Source organism: Staurois parvus, unplaced genomic scaffold (genome assembly GCF_062004578.1).
Source record: "Staurois parvus isolate SC_StPar_1 unplaced genomic scaffold, SC_StPar_1.0 ptg000086l, whole genome shotgun sequence".
NCBI classification, from domain to species: Eukaryota; Metazoa; Chordata; class Amphibia; order Anura; family Ranidae; genus Staurois; species Staurois parvus.
Window position 1 is genome coordinate 3233792 of NW_028317882.1, and position 27084 is coordinate 3260875.

Below are 27084 nucleotides of genomic sequence, written 5' to 3' on the forward strand. Positions count from 1 at the left end.
GAGCTGGATAATGAGGGAGAACACTTTCACTGGCCACTGAGGGATTGTTTGAGACAGAGGCACAAGCCATAAATGGTAAGAGCAACTGGAAGACGTTTGTTCAGTTTAATCTTGGCCAGTGGTGTAGACAGGGCCTCCTGTATTTTATATTGGTCTCTCTTTTATAGTATACTAGAGTGTTATTGTTAAATGCTTTGCCACTGCCAGTTGTTTGCTAACTTTTCTTTTCTTACAGAGCTTTTACCTGTCAAAGCCCATTTAAAACACATTGTAGGCGTGTCACTGTTCTTTGCTCCAGGTATGAGCAGGTCACCACTGATCCGGGGCAATCCAGCAGTTCCATTGGTGGTGAGCGCTAGAAGTTGGGCTATCATCTAGAATTCCTTTCTTGCCCTGTTCACAGAATGATAACCATGTTGTTATAATGTTGAGCCAAGCCAAGAAGATGGATCCAAAAGCCATGACCAGGTAGTGTGAGCGTTTTCAGACTAGATCAAAACTTTGTCTCCCTGGTGGATCAAGACTCAAATCCATCAAGTGGTTGAAACACTGTCTACTGAAAATTGGAATTTCATCATGGACTGCATTACAGACTCCTCAGCACCCTATTAGGATGCTGGGATATGATTCCCCTCTGCTTGCATTCTTGGAAGGTCTCACTGTTGGACAGAGTCAAAGCTGACTTAATCATTCCATTGCACCACAAGTAGAGATACTGAGAAAGAAGCCAGCTCACAACTATCTCTACACAAGGTATGTCCAGCAAGTTCTTTGAAAAGTGCAAGAAGTTGATAGAACATTGCTTGAAGATTTCTGTAGTCCCACCAGAGAAAGACTTTAAGATTTGGATAGACCAAGCTACTCAAGTCCTAGAAGAGTGGGATATTCCAGAGGCACAGAAAAAGCAGACTCACTGAAAGTTTAAGAGGATTTACTATCGGTGTAAATCACAACACTAAAATTACAAGACTGCAAAGTCCTACCTTGCAGTGCTTTGTATGGAGGGGAGGAGAAATTGTTGGACCTGCTGTACAGGTTCAAACACACCCATTAGGGAAAAAAGACAGAAAGCTGTCTGGGGACATTGTTTGAGTGGATGAGATCCTGCACCAGGTCATCTGAAAGAAAAGGACTGACCCCCAAGCTTCTGACTCAATCCAGTTGTGCAGGAATCTCTCCTGAACCACCCTATAGCTTTGAAGTGTCTGTTGAGAAGCCCTAGTGCCACTTCCACCTGTCCCGCTTTTGTGAGAGAGGTTAGGGAAGAGGAAGTGTCTTTGGAGTTGAATTACCAAGACTTTTACATACACCCACAGGGAACTTATACAGGGAAAGGTGATGGTTCAGTCATGTCCTGCTCAAATGAGAGAACTGTCTCCTGAGGAAGATGACAGCCAGTTTATAACTGGATCAAACACTGCAAATCAAGTTGTCCTTTGACCCCCTGGTTGTAGGGGCATCACAGACTATTGACATACTAGCTATTGTGTGTTACTGTTCCCCAGGGTCCACCAAGAGTTAATTGATAGTGGGAACAAGCACAGATCCAGTGAATTTGCTCCTGACTCCCATTGTTTCAAAGTGTAGTCAAAGTAGTCATCTGGGGTGTGTGACCCATGCCACCGCTAGAGAAAGCTGGGAAAGTTGTACCATCAAAAGAGGAAGAGAAAGCTTCAGAGACAGACTTGATCTCTAAGGTGAATTTGATGAAAGTACCACAAAGAATTTGAGGGAAAATGACCACAGCTCTACTGACTCTTCAAAGATACTACAGGCACGGGGGTTGCTAGGGTGAGTGAATTGAGTTGTCCCTACCTTATTTTCTTGTTTAGTTGGGGGAGCAGAAGACAAAAATTATGTGGTGCACTTCTTACTCAGAAGACAAATATACCACGTTTACATGAAAAGATACCCGGAATAACAAATGTCCCTTTTTGTACTATCATATGTGTAACATGTCAAGTAGGAGTTGACTTGGACATTGTGGTCTACAAGAAACCTACCCACACAGACCAGAATCTGCATTTTGGCTCCCACCACCCACTGGAACACAAACTGAGGGTCATTGGGTAATTGGGACTCTGCAAGATCGGACTGAGGTTATAAGAACAAACACAGTCTAAAGACAAAAACACAAAAACATAGACATCTCAGGGGTGCTTTCATTGCTAAATCATCCACAAGGCCAAGCAAAAACACAGAACCATTGAACTGAGAGGAGAAGCAGAACACAAATAGTAATATAGTTTTACCATTCATAGCTGAAGTGTCAGAAAAAGGATATTTAAAAAAGGGCATATGCATGTTTTTTTCATCCATTGTGGTGTATTGGCATCCCATTCATAATTCATAATGAAAGGGCTGCCTTAAAGCAACACACATTAATACACTGCAATGAAATGCTTTAGTGTGAATGGGTTCTAAGGGTACAATGGGCAGCAGAGGGACTAATGTTAAGTTAATTAATATCTGCTGTTGGCTAACATTTTCAGCTCACCTGTTGCTTCTATCAACACTGTTGCTGGTTATCTAGTGTATTCTGTATAGTAATATGAGAAATGGGGACCCCCCCCCAAAAAAAAAATAAATAAATATATATATATATATATATACATACAGTATATATACTGCTCAAAAACAAAGAAACACTTTTTAATCAGAGTATAGCATCAAGCCAATTAAACTTATGGGATATTGATCTGGCTAGTTAAGTAGCAGTGGGGGTTGTTAATCAGTTTCAGCTGCTTTGGTGTTAATGAAATTACCAACAGGTGCACTGGATGGGCAACAATGAGACGACCCCCAAAACAGGAATGGTTTCACACGTGGAGGCCACTGACATTTTTTCCCTACTCATCTTTTCTGTCTGTTTTTTTTACTAGTTTTGCATTTGGCTAGGGCCAGTGTCATTACTGATAGCATGAGGCAATACTTGGACCCTACAGAGGTTGCACAGGCAGTCCAACTCCTCCAGGATGGAACATTGCCAGGTTTGCTGTTTCTCCCAGCACAGTCTCAAGAGCATGAAGGAGATTCCAAGAGACATGCAGTTACTCTAGGAGAGCTGGACAGGGCTGTAGAAGGTCCTTAACTCATCAGAAGGACTGATATCTGCTCTTTTGTGTAAGGGGAAACAGGATGAGCACTGCCAGAGCCCTACAAAATGACCTCCAGCAGGCCACTGGTGTGAAAGTCTCTGACTAAACAATCAGAAACAGACTTCATGAGGGTGGCCTAAGGGCCCGACCTCCTCTAGTGGGCCCTGTGCTCACTGCCCGGGACAATAGAGCTTGATTGGCATTTGCCATTGAACACCACAATTGGCAGGTCTGCCACTGGCGCCCTGTGCTTTTCACAGGTGAGAAAAGGTTCATCCTGAGCACATGTGACAGGCGTGAAAGTGTTTGGAGAAGCCGTAGAGAACGTTATGCTGCCTGTAACATCGTTCACCAGGACCGTTTTGGTGGTGGGTCAGTGATGGTCTGGGGAGGCATATGCATGGAGGGACGCACAGACCTGTACAGGCTAGACAATGGCACCCTGACTGCCATTAGGTATCAGGATGAAATCCTTGGACCCATTGTCAGACCCTACGCTGGTGCCATGGGTCCTGGGTATCTCCTGGTGCATGACAATGCCCAGCCTCATGTGGCGAGAGTATGCAGGCAGTTCCTGGAGGATGAAGGAATTGATACCATTGAATAGCCCCCAAGGTCACCTGACCTAAATCCAATAGAACACCTCTGGGATATAATTTTTCGGTACATCCTACACTGCCAGGTTGCACCTCAGACTGTCCAGGAGCTCAGTGATGCCCTGGTCCAGATCTGGGAGGAGATACCCCAGAACACCATCCGTCGTCTCAGCAGGAGCATGCCCCAAAGTTGTCAGGCTGCAATGAAATTTCAGCAAAATGGACTAGCCTTCTGCATCATTTTTTCACTTTGATGTTTGGGGTGTCTTTGAATTCAATCCTCTGTAGGTTGATAATCTTAATTTCCATCAAACTATGGGGAATCCTTATGTTCCCAACACAAGTCCATATCAGTATAGATATCCAGCATAATATTTTTCCCCATTGAGATGTGTGATGTGTTTTAAAAGTGTTCCTTTAATAATTTTTTGAGCAGTATACAGTTGCAAGAAAAAGTATGTGAACCCCTCGGGATTACATGGAGTTTTGCATGAATTGGGCATAAAATGTGCTCTGAACGTCATCTAAGTCACAAAAATAGAAGAACACAGTCTGCTGAACATAATACTACACAAACATTAGATGTTGCCATGGTTTAATTGCACATAACATGTAAACATTCACAGTGCAGGGAGGAAAAAGTATGTGAGGCCCTAGCTTAATGACTTCTCCCAGAGCTAATTGGAGCCAGGAGTGAGCCAATCTTGACTCCAATCAGTGTGATGATATTGGATGTGTTGCTGACAGCTGTCCTGCCCTTAAAAAACACACACCTGTTTTGGGTTTACTGGTTTCAAGAAGCACTGTCTGATGTGAACCATGCCTCGCAGAAAAGAGCTCTCAGAAGACCTACGATCAAGAATTGTTGACTTGCATGAAGCTGGAAAGGGTTACAAAAGTATCTCCAAAAGCCTTGCTGTTCATGTGTCCACGGTAAGACAGACGGTCTACAAATGGAGAAAGTTTAGCACTGTGGCTACTCTCCCTAGGCATGGTCATCCTGTAAAAATGACTGCAAGAGCACAGCGCAGAATGCTGCATGAGGTAAAGAAGAATCCCAGAGTGTCAGCTAAAGACCTACAGAAATCTCTGGCACATGCTAACATTTTTGTTGACACATCTACAATAAGGAAAACATTAAACAAGAATGGAGTACATGGGAGGACACCACGGAGGAAGCCATTGCTGTCCAAAAAGAAGATTGCAGCACGATTGAAGTTTGCAAAAGAGCACCTGGATGTTCCACAGCACTACTGGCAAAATATACTGTGGACAGATGAAACCAAGATTGAGTTGTTTGGGAAGAACACACAACACTATGTGTGGAGAAACAAAGGCACAGCACACCAACATCAAAACCTCATCCCCACTGTAAAACATGGCGGAGGGAGCATCATGGTTTGGGGCTGCTTTGCTGCCTCAGGGCCTGGACGGATTGTTGTCATTGATGGGAAAATGAATTCCAGAGTTTATCAAGACATTTTGCAGGAAAACGTACGACCATCTGTCCGCCAACTGAAGCTCCGCAGAGGATGGGTGATGCAAAAAGACAATGACCCAAAGCATACAAGTAATTCAACAAAACAATGGCTGCAACAGCACAGAATACGCCTTCTGGAGTGGCCCAGTCAGAGTCCTGACCTCAACCCGATGGAAATGCTGTGGCATGACCTTAAGAGAGCGATTCACACCAGACATCCCAAGAATATTGCTACACTGAAACAATTTTGTGAAGAGGAGTGGTCCAAAATTACTCCAGATCGTTGTGCAGGTCTGATCTGCAACTACAGGAAACGTTTGGTTGAGGTTATTGCTACCAAAGGAGGGTCAACCAGTTATTAGGTCCAAAGGTTCACATACATTTTCCTCCCTGCACTGTGAATGTTTACATGTTATATGCAATTAAACCATGGCGACATCTAATGTTTGTGTAGTATTATGTTCAGCAGACTGTTTTCTTCTATTGTTGTTACTTAGATGACGTTCAGAGCACATTTTATGCCCAATTCATGCAAAACTCCACGTAATCCCAAGGGGTTCACATACTTTTTCTTGCAACTGTATATATATATATATATATATATATATATATATATATATATACATACTGTATATACACACATACACATACAGTTACTGTAGGTCCCTATATATTTGGATACAGGCACAATTTTAGTTTTTTTCAGGTATTTACCAAAACATATTCAAGCTATAGTTATATAATGGATATGGAATGAAATTTCATACTCTCAGGTTTAATTTGAGGATATGTACATCCAAATTGGAGGAAGGGTTTAGGAATTACGCAGAAAGCCAAATAAGAATTTGCCAAAAAACATCTAAAAAAGCCAGGCTAGTGCTGGAAAAGCATTCTTTGGACGGATGAAACTAAGATTAATCTGTACCAGAATGACGGGAAGAAAGAAGTGTGGAGAAGGAACAGCTCACTATCAAAAGCACACAATGTCATCTATAAAACGTGGTGGAGGCAGTGTGATGGCATGGGCATGCATGGCTTCCAGTAGCACTGGGTCATTGGTGTTTATTGATGATGTGATAGAAGACAGAAGCAGCTGGATGAATTCTGCAGTGTTTAGAGATATACTGTCAGCCCAGATTCAGCCAAATGCAGAAAAGTTGATTGGATGGTGCTTCACAGTACAGATGGACAATGATCCAAAACACACTGCAAAAGCAACCCAGGAGCTTTTTAAGCAAAAGATGTGGAATATTCTGCAATGGCCAAGTCAATCACCTGATCTCAACCCAACTGAGCATGCATTTCACTTGCTGAAGGCAAAACTAAACAAAGAACAAATGAAGACCCACAAATAAAGAACAACTGAAGACAGCTGCAGTTAGAGCCTGGCAAAGCATCAGAAGGGCAGAAACCCAGTCTTTGATAATGTCCATGGGTTCCAGACTTCAGGCAGTCATTGCCAGCAAAGGATTCTCAAAAAAATATTAAAAATGAACATTTTATTTACGATTATATTCATTTGTCCAATTACATTTGAGCCACTGAAAATGGAGAGACTGTGTATAAACATGGTTGCAGTTCCTAAAATTTGTACTTGATATTTATGTTCAACCCCTTGAATTAAAGCTGAAAGTCTGTGCTTCAAATTCATTTGGATTGTTTTCTTTTAATTTATTCTGGTGGCATACAGAACCAAAAGCATGAAAATTGTGCTTGTGTCCAAATATACATGGACCTAACTATACATACAATATATATATATATATATATACAGTAGTTAGGTCCATGTATATTTGTATATTATCTAGTACTCAGGATCTGTACAGACTACAATGACTGTTATGCAACAGTATTTTTCTGTGATCTGTGTCATTCTGGTTAGAGCTAATTAAGCCAGCTTGGCTCATATATCTATTTTCTAAACAACAAATAGTTACTTAAGCAGAATAAAAATAATTGCAGTATGCAATCTGCTAATTGTAAAACCATGTGCTCTCTATTGGATCAGCTTTCATTTTAGATTTAGCAATTCTTTTAATTAGAATTCAAAACATGGGGCAATACTTCTACCACTGCATAAGTAAATTAGAGTAATTTGAAATACTGTATGCAGTGTGCAAATTTGTGGTGGTAAAATTATTACATTTAAGGCTTCTATGCCTTAAATGCTCAGAAACACTATTCATTTTTCATTTAACGGATAACTTCTTTAATGTTTATAATATAATATAATATATTTATAACATATACATATAATATTTTTATAATACAATATAAGCTATACAAGTAAGGAAAATCAACTTAACATAAAAAAAATCTTATCCAAATGGTTGAATATTTTAAAACCATCATGTTTCTATTGACTGTGTAATTACATTTGCACATGGGGTTTGTCATATTTTCTCCCTTTATGCCTTGCTATTCCTCTTCTATCACTGGTAGCCAGAGGTCTTCACGCCTCCTAGATTGTAAGCTCGAAAGAGCAGGGCCCTCAATCCCCTCATGTTTTGCATTGTATTGGTATTGTTCTGTCACATGTTCTGTCCCCCTTTGTAATGTACAGCGCTGAGCGAACTATTGGCGCTTTATAAATAATGTATAATAATAATGCCAAACTCATGACCACATGACCTAGGCTGCCAAGACTGGGTGATGGGAAGAAGCAGCTTTTTCTAATTATGTTATTCTTCCCTCATAGCAATTGTGTGATACGGTAATGCTGACATGTGCCCCATCAGACTCTACTGAGATTCTGCTTTGAAAAAAAACATCTATCAATAGGTTTATGTGATGACAGAGCTGGTGGATCTCACGCTTGTCTAGTTTACATAAGAGCTTTTCCTGTCAATCATTCTATTATTGACACTGCCAGTGTTTTTCAGGTAAAATGTGGTTATGAAAAGGTCTCATGTTACCCTGAATTGCAAGGACACTTTTAGAAAAAAAGAGCTAATGTTGACATGACAGTATAAGCACAAGTGATGTTGTCCTTTCACTTAGTCATACAAAAACAGTTTCATGTCTCTGATCTTGTCAACAAGAGAATCGTGCAAAAAAAAAAAATAATTTGTTTCTGACAGGATCAGAGCATTTTCAGTGCCACATGGAGATGATGCAGCAATTATCGGATCAGTGCATACACTACAAGCTGCAATTCTCAGCAAAAAATGACTGGCATGAACAGCTCTCATGTGCCCACATTGTAGATCTTTGCCCTTTCTTATATTTAAATATAGTTTACAAGTTGAACAGGATTAGGGATGTCTGTTTAAATGGATCCTGTACTGTAATCAGGAGACTCTAATGTCTTTAGAAATGCTATGCCTTGGCGTCATATTGATCAAGTGTCTTGCAGAATCACTGAACCACAACAAGAATATAGATGTATCCAAGTGGAAAAAAGGGTAGAGGATTATATTACATGATATATTCAAATTTTATGGATGCTTAATCAGTTGGTTAAAGGAAGCATTCCGGAAAATCTCTCTTTGGACAAATGGGGCAAGAAACAGTTCATGTAGAATATGTAAGAACTATGATCAAACATTTTTTGACCTTTAACTTTAGATGCTGGGTTTACAATGAGTATAGGTGTAAAGGAAACCTGCTTTAAAAAGCTCTGGTTCTAATAAAATGAGTTTTAGTGAACTCAAACACAATATATTTCCTAAACGTTTGGTAAAATAAAAAAAATGGTGTTGTGTTGAGTAAATAGATACCCAAAATGTCAAGCTTTAAAAGTCTTTACAGAGTATTAACTTAGAGTCAGCCATGCATTATGATCTTAGAATAACTGTTCCAAGTTCACAGCAATACCTTATGTGTGGCACAATCGCCATATACATACACATGCATGTGCTGCATAAGCATTTGCATTTAGGTGTGTACATGGGGTGAAAGGGGTGCTTTTATTTTGTTTGAAATTATTTTTATTTAATTAATTATATATATATATATATATATATATATATATACACATACACACACATTTTTTTTATTTTACTTCATCTCAGTCACAAGGGGGCTAACAAGCCCCTATGAGATAGTATTTGGTAGATAACAGGTTTTCTTTGAGAAGACCTCAGGGGTTTATTTACTAAAGCTGGAGAGTCCAAAATCAGACTCCCTTCTGCTTAGAAACCAATCAGCTTCTAACCTCAGCTTGTTCAATGAAGCTTTGGCAATGAAACCTGGAAGCTGATTGGTTTCTATGCAGAAGGGAGTCTGATTTTGGACTCTCCAGCTTTAGTAAATAAACCCCTCAATGTCTTTGCTGACTTCCACTGCAGCTAATCAAGCACAGATTTTGCTTGACTATCTGCTTCCCTTACTAAAGTAGCTAGGGAATGACAGCTGTAAATCAGAAATGATGAAATGCTTGTTGCTTCTGGATTCATTCATCACGTTTTCCTTCCATTTGGCAACCTGAAGCCATTTACCAAGTCCCCAGGCTCCCCGGTGGGAAACTCCAGATCTTTTTTGCATGACAGCCAAGAATCAGTTAAAAAATCAATACCAAGCTTGCTTTAACGTCCTGGCTACTAGGATGTTTATAAACATACATTGTAGACAAGGGGTTAGGTAATGTCCTGCATGAGATGTTTTTCCCATTTATATTGTTTTTGTCATATTAAAGCAAAACTAATGTGATGAGAGGGGTCCTCCACCTCCCGTTCTTCACAATTTCGGCGGATGGTCCATACTCCTGCTTAGTATAACACTCAGGTAAGGGCATGTGAGCACTGTTATGTTATGTAAGCCCTGGGCAATGTGGTGATGCACCCACATGGGCTGGATCCATGAACTGGGTTGAATGAGAAAACTGTGAAAAGTAACATTAGTATGATAGAGCAGAGTGCCAATGAGGGACATCCCTGGAAAGAAAGTGAGTGCTGCTTTTTAATTGTAACTACTAATGGGCTATTTATTTGCAAAAACTGAAATTGGGATGTATGCCAGAACCCACAATCTGCATATATTTTTTTAACTCAGGGATGTAAAAGGTACAAAAGCAAGTTGAACAGCATGACAGCCAAGTAACTTATCGGTGCAGAAGAGATCAGAACTGGCAGGCATTAGTAAAGGTTTCCTTTAACTGCTGGCTTTGGGTTACAGGAAATGCTAAGACACAAGCACAATTACAGTATAATGACCTTCAAGTTGTTTTTCAACTTGTATTCTTGTAACTGCCTAAATAATAAAGCTAGATTCCGATCTGTTTTCCTGTCCTCACTTCCAACACATTAGCTGATACTGTTTCATTTTTAGTAAGGATCTTTCTTATCACATCACATAATTGCTTTTGCCACTGGTACTGTGCGGGGCTTCGGAGAGAGAAATGACACACGATCCACTGAGAGAGGTTAATATTTCAGCAATGCTTTCATAACTTGGCTTTTATTCCTAACATTATCAAAATGATCAGTTATTTACAGCCAGTATTTTAAACAAATTATTTACATGCAAACTGATTTCCCACCCTTAAATACATAAAAATATTGTCAAAACAGACTCATAATTATTAGCCATATATAATGTTTGGCCTTCTTTTATTTTAGTGACCTTTATTCAGATCAGCAAAGTCTGCCAATAACTCCAAGCTGAACTTTTAATGTATTTCCCTCAGCTGACATGCCACACTAATGAAAAACACACACTGGAAGTCACCCTGGTCATTTATTGCAGACGCAATCAATTAGTAATCAATTTCCCCATGTAGCTGATGGCTCCCTAACCAGGATTAGCTAGCAAGAGAAAAAAATACAAAGATATAACTGTACATTACAAAAGGTCAGACCTTTTCAAAGTATTTGATCTCATATTCCAGGATGATACCGTTGGGTCGCTCTGGTTCTTGCCAAGACAAGGAAATGCTATTTTTGGCGATTTTTCCTTTCTTCACATGAGTGACTGGAGACGGGGCTGCAGAAACAAAAGCAAAAGAGCAAGATTAATAGCGGACGCTTCTGGTTTTTATAGTTTTGTAGTCATAGTTTTTTTTACATTTGCCTCGGCTCTTGTGTTAGCTCTAGTGTTCGTTATATTCCTGACATGATAAAAATAAACGTTAAAAATACAGATTCTCATAAAAGGATGCGTACCCTAGAGTTCAATCTAAATGGTTCTGAGGGTCTTTCTCAAAACACGTTAACAATTTGGAGTTTTAGCAGATAGTAAGTCGCATGTAAAATATAAGACACATGTAAAATGAATATTGTTGGATATTTGTAAATATATACAGTATATACTGTATTATAATAATATATTAAGATATAATATAATGCAAAATAAAATATAATAAAATATATATTTAGAAAGGAATGTTTACAAAACAAATGTACAAAAGTTACGGGGTATTTCAGTGGTGCTCCTTATGGTATAAACAAAAGGATGCATACATTAATAAAGTACCTAAATACTAACTACTTCTAAAATAAATAAATGTATTTATGCATAAATATGTAGACAGAGAATTAGTTACTAAAAATGTTGGGGTGTAGAGGGTAGGTTTACTTTCAGAAAAAAATTCACTTACCCTACCTGCCTGCCTACCCCTTAACATAAAATAATCCACACATTCTGCCCTGGCTGCATATCTACCTGAATCTTGACCACTGTTTACATCCTGTAGTCCAAGGTTTCTGCTGTTGGCTGCCCCTGTATACTAGTTCCTCATATGCTACTATGGGACTGTCTCTTGAATTAGTGGGAGGTTGGGGTTTCTTTAGATAGATGAGGAGTTTTAAGCAGAAAGAGTAAGTGTTCAATCTCTGAACATATACTTACCCTTTAAAATATGCAATACACACAGATCTGTAAGTAAAAGGCATGTTAAACCATTATTGCCTTAATAAAATAATGTGCAAGTCTTCTATAATGCAGTCATAAACTTAAAGATTGCCTGTTGTTGCCTGTTTTCCATTGAAGAAAATCCCTGCCCTTCAATGGGACAATGGGTATTTAGAGGTCTAACCCTTCCAACTCTATCCCAAACTAAAAAAAAGGTTTTGCCAACTATTGTAAAGGATACAATCAATAATCAATCAATATTTGCACATATTTTTGATACGAAAGCACTTCTTGTTCTCCACATAATGCTAACCTACATAGAAGGCCTATATTTATCATTGTAGATGCAGGTGGGATAGGGGAACTACCATGTGATCTCATCTGCCTGTGCATGAATATATTCTGAATTTGCTAGCAGTGGTTAAAAAAGCCATTTCAAACATTGTGCCTCACACATACACCTAACATACATTGGAGAGATTAATTAGAAATTCAGGAGACTTGGCTAAAAATGATCATTGTTTTGAGGCAGATAACTTCTGTAGGATCATTAAAGCTAAAGTTTAGGTACAGTAATCTTTACATAGTTGCATTACTTCAGCTTGAACCAATTTGAGTATTTATGTGCTATGCTTGTGGAAGCTGAATATCACTGTAGCAGCCACCGCTACTACTGTACAGTGATTACTGGCTTCCGAGTCTTGTGCCAAGTGGCTGCCCTGTTGTATTGTGAACACAAGAGATTGCCTTTTTATTATGGGAACTATTCAGAGAATACTTTGCATTTTCTCAAAGAGTGCAAAGTGTTCTCTGACCAGACAAGGTGGAGATTTTGACATCACTACACTACCTCTCCACCTCATCCAATAAGTGTACTCTTTGCATTCTATGAAAAAAAGGCAAAGTGTGCTCTGAATGGTGCTCATGCCAAGCGAGTGGCCTTCCTCAGGGCAGCTGCTCAGTATGGGACCAAGAAGCTAGTGGAGATCACTGTTGTAGCAGTGCCTACTACAGATTCCACACACTACAGATACCACATGTGGGGCACATACATACTCTGCTTGGTCCAAGATGTAAAAGTGAACATATTGGAATGCAACTTTAACAAAAGATGATTTATTTATGACTAAAGCAGCTCAAAAAGGTATAAAACAACAATATCTGTGACATCAAGCTTATATATCAAAATGTATTTTTAAAAATCAGATTTATTTTAATTAACAAACAATATTTTATTTTACTGTATCCTCACTGTAGAAAAATCTGTGTCTCTATACTGTAAATTAAATAATTAAACAAAAGGTTTTAGCCAAAGCTAAATTTACCGGTGTTATATTCTAGAGGTTTAGAAAGATGCAGACAAACAAACAAGATTGTGATCAGTGTATTACAGATCCGTAGGTCACGCTGGCTCTGCAACATCTGATCTGTCCTATGATAAACTGCTCCCTGAGGGTTTCTAATTTACACTTGTTATGGTAAATGTAGATTTCCCCCTTTGCTTTATATTTTTTCAGCTATTTATCTAATTCTTCCGAACATATGCAGATTTGCTTGATCTGCAAAGTTTACATAGCTTGTGTAATCAGGCAACAGAAAATAATAACTTGTATCATTGGTATTGGACAGGATGAATGCACATATTCTGGAGAATTGGCAAACTTATTAACAGGAAATGATCACATTCTTCCAATTATGAGACTTGTCTGCTAAAAGAGTTTAGAATCTTATTAAAAAAAAAGTCTGAATATTTGCTTCAATTATCCAATAATGTGAAAAATAAATTCTGATCACTTTGAATACCCAAATAAGTGATACTTTTTAAAAGACTGGGTAATTGAAGTAAATATTCACACATTTTTGAAAGTAAAGAATCCCAGCTGCCTTTAGTAAAGCAGCCTAAATCAATTTGCTTAAACATTATATATATGAATGAATGAATGAATAAATGTATGTATGAAGTGAACACAATTTCATATTATTCACAAAACTGTTACTTTGCAAGGTGATCATTTTCTACCCCAATAGACAATCAACTCCATCGAATATTTTATATCAGATAAATAAAGTGTAAACAACAGCGGCATTAAGTTCTTTTTAAAGAGACACCTGTGGCTGAGGGATCTGAGCAATCCAGAAAGAATTAATCCCCTGGTAAACAGATGTGAATACCAATGCAATTAAAAAACGCAAACATATAACAAAAAATCAACTTGGTATAGCTGGGAGCACCACTTTAACTGCCTCCTGCCCACCATATAAGGTAATGATGGGTCTCAAGGCGGGTCTCTTGTTCTGGGAGGACATCATATGATGCCCTCCCACTCTATCCGCGCGTGAGCGCCCCTGAGGGAGCGCAGCGTGGCAATCGGTGGTGCGTTGTGTCCCTGGGACACAGCAGATCACCTATCAATGGAAAGAGCCGAAAACATCAGCTCTGTCATGTGATCAGCTGTGTCTAATCACAGCTGATCACATGTAAATAAGGAAATGCCGGTTATCGGCATTCCTCTCCCCACAAGCTGTCACGCTGACAGCTCGTGAGGAGAGAAAAGACAGTAATCGGCATTACTCAGAAGGGACATGTACACTGATCATCAGGGCACTGATGATCAGTGTGCCCTGATGATCAGTGTAGCCCAAACAGTGCCACCTGTCAGTGTCCATCAATGCTACCTGTCAGTGCCCATCAATGCTACATATCAGTGCCTACCAGTGCAGATCAATGCCATATATCAGTGCCCATCTGAGCTGCCTTTCAGTGCCACCTATTAGGGCCAGTCAGTGCCACCTATCAGTGCCAGTCAGTGCTGCCTATCAGTGCCGCCAGTCAGTGCCGCCTATTAGTGCCCGTCAGTGCCGCCTATTAGTGCCAACTATCAGTGCCACCTATCAGTGCCATATATGAGTGCTGCCTTTCAGTGTCCATCAGTTATGCCTGTCAATGCCACCTACCAGTGCCTCCTCATCAATGCCCATCAGTGCAGCCTGTCAGTACCCATCACTGCAGCCTCATTAGCGCAGATCAGTGAAGGAGAAAAATCACTTATTTACAAAATTTTATAACAGAAACAACATATATATTTATGTTTTTGGTTTGTTTAGCAAAAAATAAAAACCCAGAGGCGATTAAATACCACCAAAAAGAAAGCTCTATCTGTCTAAAAAAATTTAAACATTTCATATGGGTACAGTGTTGCATGACTGCGCAATTGTCATTCAAAGTGCAACAGTACTGAAACCTGAAAATTGGCCTGGGCAGGAAGGGGGTATAAGTGCCCTGTAGGCAATTAAATGCTGAATATTGCCACTACAGTGATCCACTACTTAAGAAGGTGCTGGTGACTGTGATACGTATCCAGGAAGTATGCTGTCCTAATGTGAGAAGAGACCACTTACTAGACATGTGCGTTTCATTTCATTACGATTCTTTTTCTTATTTTTATTCTGATGCATATGGATCTCTGAATGGACATAGTAACCAACATCAACGAATCAGAAAAAAAAACGTTATAACAAAATTACGAATGCATTTGTTTCATTTGGATGACGTCACATGATGCGATAGTAGTTCGGGTCCATGGAGAAATGAATTCAATTTTGAATTTGTTTGATAATTCAGATAACGTATTGATCTGAATTTAATTTAATTTGTTAATTCGGATGCGCATGACTCCAGTCGATATTGTCCAATCAGTTCATGTCATCTTTCTTGATGGGCTGGACTAATGTCTGAAATTATTATAATCCTTTTATTCCAATCCGTCCTATTTGACTATATATCAAATATATTGCAATCTTCCTGAAAAATTGCTAAATCTTTCGAATCCACCACTATCACCGGATATATGAAACAGATGCCAAAGATACGAAACTGATCCCGAAAATGAATTGGTTCAACATAACGAATATGAGGAAACAAAATTCTTCAATGAATGAATGCAGCCAAAATTAAATGAAATGAAAATTTCCATCGGGCACATGTCTGCCACACACCAACAACTCAATGTGAAATAATAGTAATATAAAACAAAAATTGACTGATTAGTCGCCTTCTGCATTCAACTGCCTATTGTGTTTTATTAAAAGGGGAATTACACTTGACCTGTCATAGATGCTTCTACTATCTGCCTACCAGCAGGTACATCACATACAGTATGTTAGTGCAGGGCCGTGGATAAGGGGGTACCACCAGTCCTCCTGTATGGGGCCCAAACCAGCAAGGGGGCCCAGGCAACTAGGTGAATCGGATGTGGGCAGGGAGGGGGATCGGTATGGCAGGAGGGGCAATTACTGGAACCGATCCCCTGTATGGCTCTCTCTGCAGAAGCTTAAAGCTGGCTTCTTCTCCTCTCCCTCCTGCTGGCTTTCAGTTGCTGTAGAGAGAGCAATACAGGGGATCAGTTCCAGCCAGGGGCGGACTGACAACTCATGGGGTCCCCGGGCAATAGGGGATCATGGGGCCCCTGTGTCCTTGCCCAAATTTAAAAAAGCCTATGAAAAAGGTACCAGGGGCATCTCATGGGGCCCCCTACTGACCCCGGGCCCTCGGGCAGTGCCCGAGTTTCCAATGGTCAGTCCGCCCCTGGTTCCAGCAATTGCCACACCCATCTTCCTCCCTCTGCACCATACGTTTCCCCCTGCTGCCCAAACCCCCTGTATGCCCTCCCCCCCCAGTGCTGCTGTCTTGCCTCCTCACCTTCCCACCGCCAGCTGCAAGCACACAGTAGGATTCTTCAGGATGGAGAGTGGCAAAGGAGTCCAGTAAATATGTCACATGTGCCAGCCCTTTCTTTTCCTGAATGAACACAATGAGTAATCAGTACTGATCACTCAATGTGTTCATTCATAACTGAAGCATAGTCAGGTCAGCCCTTTCAGGTTGGCTGTATGGGGCCCTGTGGTTTCTAACAGCAGCCCTGTGTTAGTGTACAATGAACAGTGCATGCAAAGCTCAGTCTACAGTCTCAGCAAATGTTATTCTGTCTAGGCCAATCGAGGTGGCTGAAGATTCCAAATCCAGAAGAAGACTAGAGGAGGATGGAAGGGCAAGCTATGGAAGGGATCGTGAATATCATAGTGCTGGGTGGTTTGCTGATATAAACAAGTGTGCCATAATGTACAAATATGCTGTGCATCATTGCACATTATGGCAAAAGCTCCTGGAGGCCAATTTTTTTTTTAAATGTTGTATTGCAGTTTAGTTCTGCTTTAAGCCCACTCTTCTGCTATTTTATCTTTGTGTAGAGAGCAGATCATATAATCTCTATGAATGGCCAAATGTGTATTTAAAGTGCATCCAACCAAACCATTTGGAGCTCACCAATATGTGCAGATGCCAGCAAATCTGCTGTGACATTGAATAAATTTTAGACAAGCAAAAAAGGAAACACTACACCGGGAGTAAATGATAAAGCTGGTAATTTTACCCCCTTGAGCTTTCTTTCATAGAAGTGTTAAAGTGTAACTGTGCGATAAAGGCCAATTAAGTATATCAAATCGATCCCTGAGGTATTCACATGATAGTGTCTTGGTATCCGGAGCACATCTGCGTTACAATGCGTAGGGTTGAAGTAGAAAGGTAGAAGTATTTTTGGAGTTTTCATTCTCAAACAAAATGTAATTTAATCTCTACATCCTCACAAAGGCTGCAATCATTCCATCTTAAAAAGTCTGCAACTGGATACTGCACCGTATGATTTGAAAGGAAAGTGCAATTGCCCTGGAACCTGTTTGTAAAGGTCACTATTTCTGGTAGGGCAGCTCTCACAGAGTATCAGAGAGCTGTGCTCTACACAGACAAATACCAGACTTTTACCAAGGCAAAACAACATAGAGCGTGCATTTATCAAAGAACATTCTTAAGACACATTTAGGCTGGGCTAATGACTCTTTCATCAAACTGACGTCATGCTTTAAAGTCACCTCGCTTAGGTAGTTTGTATAACTATTATGGAACAAAGAAGTATTTTTCTAGCAAGGTGCAACCATTCAAGCAAGGATGATGAGATAATATTAGGTAGTGGTTGGACATACAGGCAACCAGGGGTGGACTGACAACTCATGGGGCAATAGGGGATCATGGACCCCTGTGTCCTTCCCAAACTCAAAAAAGCCTATGAAAAAGGTACCAGGGGCATCTCTTGGAGCCCCCTATTGACCCCGGGCCCTCGGGCGGTGCCCGAGTTTCCAAATGGTCAGTCCGCCCCTGCAGGCAACATATCAGTCACAGAAAGATCTTCATTTAAATCATATCTACAAAGCACAAGAGCAAAAATGTAATATACTGCAGATTACTAGTCCTCGGATTTGGTGTTTGCATTCGTTTTCTTTTTGTCAGGCTTTTGTTCTCATTTTTGGTCTGATGATCCTGCTATTAATACACTTTCTGTCCTATTGTAAGAACACTCACTCACCACTCTATATGTATAAGGCCTCATGTACACGAGACACTTCTGAATGATGTAAACTGACTGCTGGAAAACGTAGGTTAAAAAATGTCTGTTTAGCCGTGTTTGCATAACGCGTTTATGCACGTTTATGTGCATTTGCGTTTAAAGGCATTTTTTTAAAGATAAGCACAGGAGAACCTCCTAAATGCCCAGAATGCAGTGAAAAGTGGTAAATTATTAACTATTTCAGACTGTTTCAGAGAAATACAGAGAGTAGAAGCAGAGACAGCAGTATGTGTTGAGATAATTAGGTGTGAGTTGGTCATTAACATTTGTTTTGTTTCCAAGGGTGGGAAGGTGTTTGGTGGAATGAGCCATTAAGGCCACCTGGCAGGAGGTCTTCATGAGGAATCTGAGGTGTGAATGGTCATTAACATATATCTTTTGTTCCCAAGGGTGGGAGAGGTCTGAGATGTGAATTGGTCATTACAATGTGTGACAAGTTTGGTAGGAACATCCTGTGTTAAGTGTTTTGTCCATCTGAGTACATTGAAAATGCTTTGCCTGCATTTTCCATGATGAAAAAAGGCTCTGGACAGCATTGGGAACCGGAAGAGTTAACAATAATTTTCAGACGCAAACGCTTATAAATGTACAATTTACCACTTGCCCTCCCGAGGATTTACCACCCCCCCCCCCCCGACCAGGCCATTTTTTGTGTTACGCTGCTGCATTACTTTAACTGACAATTGCACGGTCATGCAACGCTGCACCCAAATTAAATTTATGTCCTTTTTTCCCACAAATAGAGCTTTCTTTTGGTGGCATTTGATCACCTCTGCATTTTTAATTTTTTTGGTTATAAAAAAAAAAGGCCGACAAGTTTGAGAAAAAACATTATCTTTGACTTATTGTTATTAAACATGTCTTTACTAAAATAAAATCTCAATGTGTGTAAATTAATTGCTTTATGTGAAAGTTATAACATTTACAAATGGAGGTACTGTATATATACTAGGATTTTTTTTTGTATTTGTTATGTTTACTAGTAATGGAGGTGATCATAGCGGGACTGCGGTGGGCATTCTGACACAGGGGGGAACTGACTTGGTGTCACTGACAACCCCAATGACACCAATACAGTGATCAGTGCTAAAGAAAAGCACTGACACTGTACTAATGGCACTGGACAGGAAGGGGTTTTACTGTGGGCTGTGTTTGTGCATTTCAACTGTAAGCACACTGCTTTGTATGGCTGTGCTAAGCAGTGTGCATAAGCTGACAGGGGAGAGAATTGTATTGTTTACATACTGTTCTCTCCTTCTGTCGGTAATGCTCCGAGGCTGCAAATAGCGGAGAAGGTAGGGCGTGCGCGCGGTTCTCGCGTGACAGCTACCTGGAAATGCAAAATTTTTTATATATATATATATATATATGTGTGTGATTTTGCACACCCCTGGAAAGCGGTTAAGGTTAAACCAAAATAGATAAATACATAGACTGCCTGACCTCCTACATTTTATAGATGCATGTCTGTCACCGGTTTTGATACATTCAAAATACCATCGTCAAATTTGGTCATCTTAACAAAGGCTACCACTTCAGACAAATTCAGAGCTAAGTTTTTACACCAGTGTCTGGTTATAACTAATCTGGTTGCTAGTAGTATATGTGTGACTATAGTTCGACAGCTAGTCGGGAAGTTCTCGATTATTCATTGAAAAATTTTGTTTTGTCATTTTCATTACATTGAATCAATTCTTTTTTGGGATTTGTTTCATATCTTCAGCATTCATGTCATATATTTCTTGGTGGATTCGAAAAATATTGCAGTTTTTCGGGAAGATTGCTATATATTTGATATATTACCAAATCAGATGGATTCGAATTAAAAAGATTCAATATTCTCAGACGCTAATCCAACCCACCAAGTGAAATGGCATAAGCTGATTGGACAATATCGACTGACATTTTGTGCATTTGAATTCATGAATGGAACAAAATTTTGATCCATTCGTGATCCGAATTATTGAACAAGTTTGAAAATGTAATTAAGTTCACCATGGGCACGAGCTATTATTGCATTCTGTGACATCATTTGAATTAAACAAATAAAACACGTGCATTTGTTAATTTTGTTCTAAATTTTTTGGATTCATTATAATTCGTTTCTGTGCCCATTCGGAGATTTGGATAAATCCGAAAATTAACTGAAATGAATCGCATATGTCTAACCACCACAGATTAATGCCTAGACCAGCAATGGGCAAACTACGGCCCGCGGGCCGTATACGGCCCGACGGACCTTTTAATCTGGCCCGCGGAGCTAGGCTCCTCTCACAGTCCGCCCTGAAGACCGGTGTAGCATGAAAATCTGTCTTCTATGAGGATCTGTCCCCCTCGACGTATCTGCGCATGTGCCGGAGATCGCCGATCGGCTGCTAATGCCTGAAACTGGCACATGCGCAGATACGTCGAGGGGGACAGATCCTCATAGGAGACAGATTTTCATGCTACACCAGAACGGCGCGGGACACGGCAAGAGGAACGCGCGGAGCAAAGGTAAGTGAATTGACACAGGGGGGACTTGGGGACTTAATATGGGGGATGAATTAATATGGGGAATGAATTACTATATGGGGGATGAATTACTATGGGGGATGAATTACTATATGGGGGATGAATTACTATATGGGGGGATGAATTACTATGGGGGATGAATTACTATGGGGGATGAATTACTATATGGGGGATGAATTACTATGGGGGATGAATTACTATATGGGGGATGAATTACTATGGGGGGGATGAATTACTATGGGGGATGAATTACTATATGGGGGATGAATTACTATATGGGGGATGAATTACTATGGGGGATGAATTACTATATGGGGGATGAATTACTATGGGGGATGAATTACTATATGGGGGATGAATTACTATGGGGGATGAATTACTATATGGGGGATGAATTACTATGGGGGATGAATTACTATATGGGGGATGAATTACTATGGGGGATGAATTACTATATGGGGGATGAATTACTATGGGGGATGAATTACTATATGGGGGATGAATTACTATGGGGGATGAATTACTATATGGGGGATGAATTACTATGGGGGATGAATTACTATATGGGGGATGAATTACTATGGGGGATAAATTACTATATGGGGGATGAATTACTATATGGGGGATGAATTACTATGGGGGATTAATTACTATATGGGGGATGAATTACTATGGGGGGGATGAATTACTATATGGGGGATGACTTACTATGGGGGATGAATTACTATATGGGGGATTAATTACTATGCTTACTATGGGGGAATATTACTATACTTACTATGGATGACACATACACATCATTCATCTACTCTTGGTCCGGCCCCCGGGTCCAATATATGAACCCATTGCGGCCCTCAAGTCAAAAAGTTTGCCCACCCCTGGCCTAGACCCTGTACATTATGCCTGATATGTTTCATAACTCTTTGATGGTCAGTTAGTTAAGGAGATAGAAGGTGTGCCTCTGCAATTAATCAGCAATTTCAATCAAGAGATTCAATATGCATTTTTCATTTCAGTGACCCAAAAATGCTGGACTAGCATGATGGCCAGGTAACTAACATGTTCAGTAACCACTTCCGTGCCACCCTTTAACAGAAATACTGCAACAGGGTGGCAAATCACGTATATATACGTGATTTTGTATTTCTGGGTAGGAAGCGTGCACTATAGACCTCTCCGCTGTCACGTCTTATGCTTACAGTGTAAAGCACACACACAGCACATAGTAAAACAGCACACGGTTAACCCTTTGATTGCCCCAGATGTTAACCCCTTCCTGTCTAGTGTCATTAGTACAGTGTCAGTGCTTTTTGTTAGCACTGATCACTGTATTGGTGTCACTGGGGATGTCAGTTAATCAGTTCCCCCTCAGTGTCAGAATGCCTGCCGCAGTCCCACAGTCCCGCTATAAGTTACTGATCGACGCCATTACTAGTAAAAAAAAATCCAGTATATATATACCGCCATTTGTAATCGCTATAACTTTCACTGAAACCAATTCATTTACAAACCAATTCATTTACACGTATTGCCATTTGTTTTGCAAAGACATGTAGTAGAATACCTAAATGTATGATGACATTTTATTTTTTTTTATTTTTTACTGGACATGTTTAATAGCAAAAAGTCAAAAATATTTTTTTTTCTAAAAATTGTTGATCTTTTTTTGTTTATAGCACAAAAAATAAAAAATGCAGAGGCAATCAAATACCACCAAAAGAAAGCTCTATTTGTGGGAAAAAAAGGATGTAAATTTCATTTGGGTGCAGCGTTCCATGACTGCGTAATTGTCAGGTAAAGTAATGCAGCGCTGTATCGCAGCAAATGGCCTGTTTAGGAAGGGGGGTAAATCCTCAGGAGGGGAAGTAGTTATGAGAGATCAGCACTCTGGGCTGCAAATTTTTCTCTGCAGTGGTTTCTTTAATAAAAAACTTTATATTAACATATATGCTCAGCTAGCTACAAAAAATGCTGGTGCATTGATTATGCCAAGAAACAAATCATATCCTCACATTATTTGCTCTGTGCTTTGCTATACGGTGTACATTCCAGTGCCTGGATGTACCGCCACCTAAGTGGTGGTGTGCCTAAATTAAAAGCTAGATTTTTTTTTGTTTAGTTTTGTTTTTTGGTCTATCTAACCACTGTTAGATATTTTAAATGTGCATCTCATGTTGGAAAACTACTGCATGAAGTGCATACTTATATCAATAAAAGCAACTGTTAAAATAGAAAAGGGTTGATTTACTAAAGGCAAATAGTCTGTACACTACAAGTGCAGTTGCTCTAGATCTGAGGGGAAGCTCTAAAATTAAGGGAAGCTCTGCTGATTTCTATCATCCAATCATGGGCAAGAAATAATGCAGTTTTTGTTTTCCTTGCATGTTCCCTTCAGATCTAGAGCAACTACACTTGCAGTGCACAAACTATTTGCTTTTAGCAAATCAACCCCTAAATGTATTAGGTTTTAGTGCACACTGTGCTGGTTGTAAAAAAATGCCCATGCACGGATATGCATGCTGTGGCCAAGGCAAATGTACATACAAGATTTTATATGCACCTTGCTGGAACAGAAGCTAAAAAAAGCAGCAAAAAAAGTGATTTTTAATGCACATGCAGGGCCAGTGCTAGACTATTTTGCACCCTAGGCAAGACCAGCTATTTGCACCATTCCCCCAAAATAAATAAATAAATAAAACATTTTAAAAACAGTAGAGAATATTAAATCACCAAAACATGAACCTGCTAACTTTCTTTTAACTTGCAAAAATAGATGCCATAAGATGCCACCAGCACCAATATTAAAGACAAAATATATATTAACCAAATATAAATGAACTGTATTAACCAACCAGAAACAAACAAAAAAACAAGATAGAGTTACAAAACTCTACAGTGTTCAGCAAAGGCCTAGCCGGCTTGCAGTAAGGGACTGGGTCTGAGAGGAACACTGGAAGGACCCGCAGCTCAGCTGCTACACTGACCACAGACACCCAGCATCTTCCTCTGTCTTTTTCTTCCTCCCCCTCTGCCGCCGCTCCCCTCAGCTGAGGGATCATTCATGAAGTGGCAGCATCCCACACAATCAATCAGCTCACCCCAACCATTGTCTGCCCCGCTCCTGGTCCTGTCACCTCCAAGACCTGCCATCCTCCTAGGCTCGGCTCACCTCTGATGGCTCCTGCTGGGGTGCGGAGTTCAGGCTCCGGCTCTCAGTGAAGAAAGGTGGCCTCCCAGCACTACACCTTTCCTCTCATACACATTGGACCCCAATCATCTTAATCACATAGGGTTAACTCTGCAACCAGAGCACCCCCTACCTATTGATTGGCTCCAGCTGTGCAGAAGAAGGCGGAGCCAGTGCTGGACATGCCCCATTCGGTCACTAGCTGCCTGTTACAACTGGAGGATCCTCTGATCAGAGACCGCCCGGATCCTGGGCTGATGTCATCAATTCCCATCCTAAGGGAAGCCGACATTTCACTGCTACATGGAATATTGTCATATATATATATATATATATATATATAATATGTACTAAATGGTCATGTGTGCGGACAGGCTGTGGGCTGTGATACAATTATACAGAGTAAAGATATCATCATTCCCTCATCATTCTCTGTGTATGAGGAGAGGGGACTCTGCAGAGAAATGGAGATTTCATACAAGAGGTCCATAGGCCACACAGAAAGAGTGCTGTGCCCACGCACCCCCAGATTGCATTGCACCCTAGGCGGCTGCCTAGTTTGCCTAGTGGAAGCACCAGCCCTAGGAACATGGCAAACTAGGCACTGGACCCAGTGCACAGACCAGATTTTCAAAATAAGATCTGGGCATACTCCATTGACTTTGCCCACTTTTAACCACACCTAAAAATGGTACCTCTATTTTTAACAACCAATCAAAAAGTTGTCTCACATTTTTGGAACAAGATGCAGTAATTCCAGTTATAAAGATAAAATTCATTACAAGTATATAAATGCAAATTTAAAAGTGACGCCTTGAAGGTATCAAGAAGAGATATGTATTGCAAATCGCATGGTGCCCACCAAACTCTGGGGGCCCAGTCAGGCTCACTCCCTGTGCGGCCCTTTTCTTGCCTTTATCCCACCCTTGAGGCACTTTTCCTCCCACTGATACAAGCCACTATTCCTCCCACTGACACCAACAATGGGGCATCATTCCTGCTACTAACATCAGCAATGAGGCCCATTGACACCAACAATGGGGCCCTATTTCTCCCTCTGACACCAACAACAGGGCCCTATACCTTCCACTGACACCAATGATGAGGCACTATTCCTCCCACTGACACCAACAATGGGGCATCATTCCTGCTACTAACATCAGCAATGAGGCCCATTGACACCAACAATGGGGCCCTATTTCTCCCTCTGACACCAACAACAGGGCACTATACCTTCCACTGACACCAATGATGAGGCACTATTCCTCCCCCTAATACCAAAGATGCATTGTTTTCTCTTTAAATTAAACTTTATAAAAAAAAAGATGTGGCTCATAATAAACATATTATTATGTTTTCTGAATTTAAAACCTTTGTTGCACAGATCCTTAAATCTCTGTTGTAGATTTTTTTTTTCATCCTACAAACCTAGCACATTTATTTTGTGAGACATGATTCAGCTACTATGTTAAAATTGGCTCCAGTATTAGGGCATTCATCAAGAAGACTGATTGCTGTATCATGTAGACTGGCAGGCTTGGCACCGAAGGACATTTCCCACACAACCCTAACAGGTCTGGGTGATTGGTGTACTTATTTTTCCTTGAATTTAATAACAGCTGAGGGAAGGATGCAGTTGTTCCTGTTAAAGGAAAATACTGAATTGGAGATTAGGAGTAGAAAATGGGTGGACTAAATTTATTTTGACATACATGTAAAAAATAAGCTCTCTGTTTCATTTTCATATCGAGGAAAATAAGCTAAATGAATACATTTGTCCATTTTTGGTTGAATAATATTTGCAGATGTTAGTGAATAAACTAGAACTGCACCAGTACTGTACAACAATAAAACCTCTGTGTAACTTTGTTATATACAGAATTTTATGTTATTTTCATGAGGAACATATATAAATACTTAAATGTTTTTTGGGGGTTTTTTTTGGACAATGATCTTATAGGAAATTAAAGCATAAGCCCTGCATACACTTTTTATGACGTTGGATAGATCAGTGTTTCTCAACCTTTTTTCAGTCAAGGCACCCTTTAAAATTATGGAAAGTACCGAGGCGCCCTTTAAAATTATGGACAGTCCCGAGGCACCCTTTAAAATTATGGACAGTCCCGAGGCATCCAATTCTAAAATGTGAAAAACTATTGTAATACTTTTATACAATGCAGCAACATCCACACATGTAGGACACCTAACGTTAGAGATGATTTATTCTTCCAAAGCAAATACACTTTTGCAAACTAGTACTGAGCGTTTCTCTTCTCCTCAGTTTTTCTCCCTCGCTCAGGTAATGTGCCAAGGCATCTCTGAAGAAACCTCAAGGCACCCCAGGGTGCCTGGGCACCCTGGTTGAGAAAGGCTGGGACAGAGTGTGGGTGACACTTACTTACACTTAGTTCTGTACTACTGTGACCTAAATTCAGCCGACACCAGGCTAAAGCCCACAGGCTACTCCAGGCTATGAAAGGATCCTGGCCATATTGGTGGAAACACATAGATGCCTGATAAGCAGCTTACTCCAGCTGGTCTTACCAACTTCACAACCTGGTGCTCCAGTGAGTGCTGGAGGGGCAGAGCAGAGACCTGGTGACTGACAAGCTTCAGGGGAGAGTTGAGAACAGCAACAATGGTTTCAGTGCCTGGGCAGTGGCGTCATGGGGCATCCGTTGTCCGCAGTCCCTCCACTACACCAAAGCCAGTGCTGGGACTGGATTTCTACTTTAACGGATTTCTACTTTATTGTTATTATTATTATACAGGATTTATAAAGTGCCAACAGTTTGCAAAGCGCTTTACAAAATGAAGGTAGACATTACAGTTACAATACAATTTGGTACAAGAGGAAACAGAGGGCCCTGCTCATTAGAGCTTACAATCTAGGAGGAAGGGTTGAGTGCTACAAAAGGTAATAGTTGATGGAGGAAATAAATGGTTTACTAGGTAGAAGCAG

General features: G+C 40.3%; 1 protein-coding gene across 2 annotated transcripts in view; it reads right to left on the reverse strand.

Annotated features, from left to right (window-relative positions):
- The window catches only part of EPHA5 (EPH receptor A5), a 439656-nt gene that overhangs the window by 69914 nt on the left and 342658 nt on the right, over nucleotides 1-27084 (reverse strand). For both annotated transcript variants that reach the window (XM_089669983.1, XM_089669982.1), the window contains exon 6: nucleotides 10972-11096. In XM_089669983.1, coding sequence (XP_089526109.1) covers nucleotides 10972-11096 — 125 coding nt within the window. The remainder of the gene's footprint in view (nucleotides 1-10971; nucleotides 11097-27084) is intronic.